Source organism: Asparagus officinalis, unplaced genomic scaffold (genome assembly GCF_001876935.1).
Source record: "Asparagus officinalis unplaced genomic scaffold, Aspof.V1 AsparagusV1_Un738, whole genome shotgun sequence".
NCBI lineage: Eukaryota > Viridiplantae > Streptophyta > Magnoliopsida > Asparagales > Asparagaceae > Asparagus > Asparagus officinalis.
Genome location: NW_017972998.1, coordinates 1 through 6,527, shown reverse-complemented (window position 1 = coordinate 6,527; position 6,527 = coordinate 1). Strand labels below are relative to the sequence as shown.

At 38.1% G+C, this 6,527-nt stretch overlaps 1 protein-coding gene and 1 long non-coding RNA gene across 2 annotated transcripts; one reads left to right on the top strand and one right to left on the bottom strand.

Moving 5' to 3' along the window:
* Positions 1 to 133: 133 nt before the first annotated feature.
* Positions 134 to 1,934, top strand: LOC109828126. The gene is made up of 2 exons (XR_002243612.1): positions 134 to 552; positions 1,408 to 1,934. It is a non-coding gene; the product is annotated as an uncharacterized LOC109828126 (long non-coding RNA).
* Positions 1,935 to 3,276: 1,342 nt separating this feature from the next.
* LOC109828122 (protein FAR1-RELATED SEQUENCE 5-like) lies at positions 3,277 to 6,353 on the bottom strand. The gene is made up of 4 exons (XM_020395157.1): positions 6,348 to 6,353; positions 5,530 to 5,760; positions 3,403 to 5,103; positions 3,277 to 3,282 (listed from the first exon to the last, which is right to left on the bottom strand). Exons 1-4 carry the CDS (start codon positions 6,351 to 6,353, stop codon positions 3,277 to 3,279), a joined length of 1,944 nt encoding a protein of 647 aa, XP_020250746.1.
* Between the last annotated feature and the right edge of the window lie 174 nt (positions 6,354 to 6,527).

The following is a 6,527-nucleotide window of genomic DNA, read 5'->3' as shown; positions in this document are numbered from 1 at the left end:
CCGCTGTCTCTCTTCCCTCAAATTCCCACCGCCCCCACTCTCAGCGATCTGGCTCTCTCTCCCCCCAAATTCCCACCGCCATGATTCCTCGATCTTCCTTGCCGGCCGAATCCAAGATTCGTGCTACCTCCCTCTTCCGCCGCTGATACCGCTGTCTCTCTTCCCTCAAATTCCCACCGCCCCCACTCTCAGCGATCTGGCTCTCTCTCCCCCCAAATTCCCACCGCCATGATTCCTCGATCTTCCTTGCCGGCCGAATCCAAGATTCGTGCTACCTCCCTCTTCCTCGCCGCTGATCGCCGTCATTCCTCCCTCTTCCGCTGTCTCTCTTCCCTCAAATTCCCACCGCCCCCACTCTCAGCGATCTGGCTCTCTCTCCCCCCAAATTCCCACCGCCATGATTCCTCGATCTTCCTTGCCGGCCGAATCCAAGATTCGTGCTACCTCCCTCTTCCTCGCCGCTGATCGCCGTCATTCCTCCCTCTTCCTTGCCGCCCGACGCCGTGACCTCCATTAATCCCGCTGTCGAGCCGACGCCGACGCCGAGATAAGGTAAGGTCTGAAATCCCTAGTTCATCACTATGGAATTAAGTGATATTTTGCGAAATGAATATGCCTCTTATCAAAGAAAAATCCCTAACATGCTTGTTAGGGAATGGCAAATTGCTCTGTTTAATTTCGATTTCGCTTCTCATCAGCACTGTTTCTGGGGTTTAGTGTTACTTGACTGCTTAAATTTCTCGGTAAGAAAAGTAGCAAAGAAAGTCAGTATGTGATTGAAAAATCAAACCATTTGCTAGAGCCGGGTCAGATACTAAATGAGGTTGGGTAATTTCAAAGAGCTAGGTTTTAGTAGATCTAAAAATGATCCAGAATCTAGTTTTTAGTTTGGCAAAAACTTGAGCCATTTTTAAACTACTTCTTTTGCAGAAAACCGTATATGGACCGATCCTTATAAGGACCAACTCTAGCATAGTTAAGTGAAAAATAGTTCTAACCCAATCTTATTTTGGATTTACCTGATACCCAATTTTTTCCTAGCACGATTCAAGTCTTTAAACAGGTTAGGACCAATTTTTACCAAGCTTTCCTTGTGGGAAAAATTTGAATTGCAATGATTTTATAGAGAGTTGATCTTATTCTGTTCTTACAAGGAAGCTATAATTACGTAATCTATCATTGCTTCACGTAATCTTCTCAATTTAGAATTGTTTTCCCTATTGATCTATAATTACTTAATCTATCATTACATAAATCCTTAAGCACATAGAAATGTGGCAAACCATATTTAGATGTGAAGTGCAATATACATTAGACTTGAATATACTTATTGTAGAACATCCTATCCTGTGCCATTTTTTAATATACTTTAGACTTGAATATACTTTATAAAACACAATTTTTTAGGTTAGCCATGGCAAGAAAGAGTTTCTATATTGTGAAGAGAGGTCGACGATGTGGCATTTTCGATAATTGGGAGGAATGCAAATCTCAAGTTGATAAATTCCCAAATGCCTCCTACAAAGGGTTTCAAACGTACGAAGAAGCTTTGCTTGAATAGGAGAAACACACCATCACTCGTGATTCAGCATCCAGCTCAAGGCATGTCCTGACACCAGTTCAATTTTAACAACAAATACTTCCGTTGGGACATAATCTGGATGAGGACAAGGCAAAACTTGGGGAAACTGCTATTTCCTCCATTTATGCTTTTGTATTAGGTTCAGTGTTTACAATATTAGTGTTTCTAGTATGTGATGTGATTTGTGGATGATTCTTCTATGTGAGGATAAGCTTGTATAACTTGGGTCATTTTGTACTGAGTTTGAACTCAATTTTCACAATGTTTGAAGTCAGTTTGTGGTCATTTTTGTGCTCAGTTTGTACTCTATCATGAGCTTGTTTGTGCTCAATCATGAGCTTGTTTGTGCTCAGTCAGTTTGTCCTAAAATGTTAGCTTATTTGTGGTCATTTTGTGCTCTGTTTAGTACATAAGTGCACAAGAGCTTGTCCAGCTTTCCATGCATATGTGCACAAGAGCTTGTTTGTGCTCAGTCAGTATGTCCTCAAATGTTAGCTTCATTGTTTTGAAATTGAATGAGCAAATTAGTACTTATTTGCAGTAACAACAGCAGCAACCAGCAAATAAGAGTCAACAACAGCGTGCTTTGACTATTTGACATTGTCTCCAGATTTCATGTGACATTGATTTATCTATTCATTTGAAATGGACATTTTTAACCAGCCTTAAGAAAGCACAACCTGATCGGGTTCAATATATTGAATCTGAAAGCAAATGAAGCCGTGTACTAACATTCGTCAAAGTCTGCTGACAACCTGATCGGATTCAATATATTTCATGTGACTTTGTTCGCCAGATTAATCCACAAGAATGAACCAACTTTTTTTGCCAACTCAAATGTCATCACATGAATCAAATCCAAACCATTCATTCATATCACAGAAAAACGAATACTACATCACAGAAAATACATCACAGAAAACCAATACTTTCACAAAACCACATCACAAACCAATACTTTCACAAACTACATCACAAACTACAAGATAAATTGTCCCTCACAGCCTGATTAACATATATATGGATCAAAAACCAATACTTTCACAAACTACATCACAAACTACATCACAGAAATTGTTCCTCAGGCCCCAAACATCATCCAATCATTTCACAAACATAATCAGTCCTTCGAACACTACATAATCAGTCCTTCGAACACAAATGCAAGAGATAACAAGGTACAAGTTCAAGCATGAAATAGGAAAGCAACTATATAAAAAGCTAAGTAGATAAAACACAGTCTTCAAGCACTAATTAGTCCTTCGAGCAGAGACTTTTCAGCTACCATGGATTTTGATGTGCTCCTTCTTCACAATGCCCGCCTATTACTTTTTCTATACATGGAAAACATTCATTCATAAGTTGTGCACAACAAAGAAACTATGAATAATTTCTTTAACAACAACAGTGTCACAAAAAAGAAAGTAATAACACGTAATCAATTGATCAGTGATATAATATAATGTGAACATCCATATCTTACTAATGTGAAGCATATAATATAATGTGAAGCATATCTGAACATTCATATAATATAATGTGAAGCATATTAGTAAAGAAAATGTGCATGGATCAAGTATCTGCTAATGTGAAGCATATAATATAATGTGAACATCCATATCTTACTAATGTGAAGCATATTAGTAAGATATATCAGTATCAAAAGCTGCATGGATCAAGAATCTGCTGGTCCTTCATATCTGAACATTCATATAATATAATGAAAAGCTACCAGAGTTTTTTAAAAACAATATTAGATATTAGTAAAGAAAATGTGAACGACAAATAAATATTACAAGATAAATTCTCAAGTAACTTACCAACATCGGGCAACCAGTCTTATAGTGACCCAATTGTTGACAATTCCCACATTTTCGATGTTTTATATCCTTTTTGGATTGTGACTCTTCAATTCCTGACTTGTACCTGCTAGCACCTCTTGGACGACCCTTTGTTTTGACTGGGCCACTAGGATCACGAATTAAAATTTCTTCACCATCTCTCAATACTACATTTGCATTTGAACTAATTTGGCTTCCAATTTGAGAGTTTGCAATATGAATTTCATTAAGCTTTACTTCCTTCTCAACTGATACAGTGATATCTTGTAGCATTCTCTCCACCATAGAAATGACATTTGCTGAACATGAAGCCATCTCAAGGGTAGCATTGAATCTGGCTCGAATTGCCCACAATCTAATAATATCGCACTGCTTCACGCTACCTTCATAGCTTCTTACATCCATATCATTAAAAAATCTAATGTTTTTGTGCCTTGCATCAATTTTCCACCTTTGCAATATATAATTATCAGGAATAGCTGTCAACTGAAGAAGCCATATTATATGCAATATATGTCTACAAAGGATCCCATTGGTTTCAAAAAGTGCACAAGAGCATTTGACCATAAACCCGCTAGATTTATCATATGTAACTTCTTCCCATTTATCTTTTTCTTCAGAAAAATCACCAACTAGATAAATTGTTTTTGGCTCTTCCTTTATCATTTCTTCATGAAAAAGTGATAAACCATTAGTAAGCTCATCTTGGAATATTTTGAAGATCCCCCTAGTATATAATTTGCTAACTTGCACTTCAATTGGATGTCGAAGGCACATTGCAGGCACAATATTCAATGTCATAAAGTCTTCTCGAGATTCAGATGCACGGCGATTTTCTAAGGCTTTGTCATATTGGCATACAAAGTCCACAAGCCTAGTCTTTGTATTTACATAACCATCAAAAAATACATTGATACTTTCACTCCTCTGACTAGTTGTCATTCCTGCCCAAAATATGTCTTTCAAATATGCATCTACCCAGTGTGCACGCAATCTGTACATCCTCATCAGCCAACTATCTACACTCTCATCTATATTAAATTTCTCCTTCATAATCTTCCAACGTTCCTCACAATTGTGAATAGTGCTAGCTCGGTACCACTTATCAAAATATGTAGAAATCTCATCTCCATATTGTGCTTTCATTGGAAGTTGTTGCTCAGCAATATGTCTGCCAATATGCCAAGAACAAAAATGGTGTCGGGTATTAGGAAAAACTTGTTTGATAGCTCCTCCTATTTGTGCATCTTGATCGGTGATAATTGCTTTTGGTGCAACCCCATGCATGCATTTTAGCCATTGAGTGAATAACCACATAAAGGTATCCTCTTGCTCATCTGCAAGTAACGCACAACCAAAGAGAATGGACTGCCGATGATGATTTACACCTGTGAATGGAGCAAATGGTAGGCTTAAATGATTGGTTTTATATGTGACGTCGAACACCAATACATCTCCAAAACTTAAGTAAGAAGATCTTGATCTCCCATCAGCCCAAAACACGCTCCTCATAGTCCCCGACTGATCCAGCTCTATGGAAAAGTAAAATTCTGGATCGATTTCCTTCCTATCTTGAAAATTCTTTATGATGGATATGCATTCATTGCCAATGTTGTTCTTCCTAATAGTTCTGATGTGATCAATACATTGTTGTGCAGTAATATATTCTTCATCAATACTCTTAGACACAACATTATACACTCGAGCAATAGTAGAAGAACCATTCCTTCTTCACTCAAATTCTCAATAATTCTCTTGCAAGTCTTCGAGCGATGGCTTTGCCTGTGAGAATAATGATTAAACACTTTATCAGGGCTCGATAATAGATGGGTTGGGTGCTCTGCCTCAAACTTCGTGACACTTTATCAGGGCTCGATAATAGATGGGTTGGGTGCTCTGCCTCAAACTTCGTGACAATCCATGTCTTGGAGGAAGTCAACTTAATCTTCATTCTTGCGAGACAATCCACTCTAGTATCTGGACGGCGATTGACAAGTTTCCCACACTCTCTCTTATCTGATAACATTTTTCTCCCTGCTTTGTTGCAAACAAAAACTTGAGAAATAATTTCTCTTGACTTTCTTGACTTATCGACAGTTTCCTTACGGATTCCAAAACCCATTTTTTTGCATAAGAATTGTAATAGTTGTATGCCTCCTCCAATGTAGCAAATTCTTTTCCCTCGTATGACGACTCTCCCATAAAAGTCATCTCATTCGGGCCTACAAGAGTTGTATGCAATTCACCATCAACATCCATAATATTATGGGTGTCATATTCACTTAGTCCAATGGGTAGCACGTCATCTGTTTCAACATTCACTGTTATCTCGTAGCCCTGAAACAATTATCAATGTGTTACAAACTTCGAGAAATTATATCCTAATGATGCAAGTCTATAACCACACTGCAGCAAAATTGTTTCCAGGATTTGCACGTAATAAACCACACTAACAAACAAGTAAGGAAGCTGTTGGCTATTAAAACAGCAAATGTTCTCTCTAAAATTTGCTTCAAAATGGACAAAAGAACAATAGAAAATTGAATAGTTGCATCATTATTATATATATGTTTCAACATGGTTTTATCTTTATTAAAAAAACATTCGTGAGATTGATATGCTCTGCAGTGAGCATAAAAACTGAATTAAATTCTATCACAGCAATTCTGTACATCCCAAAATTCCTTTGTGATAATCCCATAAAAAATACCGTAAAATAACAATTGAGTTTGCATTGATTCCATGCCCACGCATAATGAATTTAACTCGATAATTGATCTACACCCAGAATAAAAAACCCCATCTCCATAGCAACTAATTTAAGCACAACCAATTAAAGAAAAAAGTTTACTCATTAAACTAATTTCATCACAATCCAATCAAAGGGAATGAGGGAGAGATCGAGGGAGGGTTCGAGTTATTACCTGCATCGGCGTCAGTTGTGAGAGAGGAAGAAGTGATGGGTCTTCGATGGGGGAGCTCGGTGTTGACATCGACATAGAGAGGAGGGAGGGTGTTGGATGGGGCAGCGGGAGGCGAGAGAAGGAGGGGGGCTGTCGATGGGAGAAATCATGGTGTCGAGCGACATCGACGGTAGGGTGGGA

Coding starts and splice junctions, on each gene's coding strand:
- LOC109828122 (XM_020395157.1), bottom strand. Junction 5,104..5,529: donor AAAAATGGGTTTTGGAATCC/GTAAGGAAACTG, acceptor GTTGTGTCTAAG/AGTATTGATGAAGAATATAT.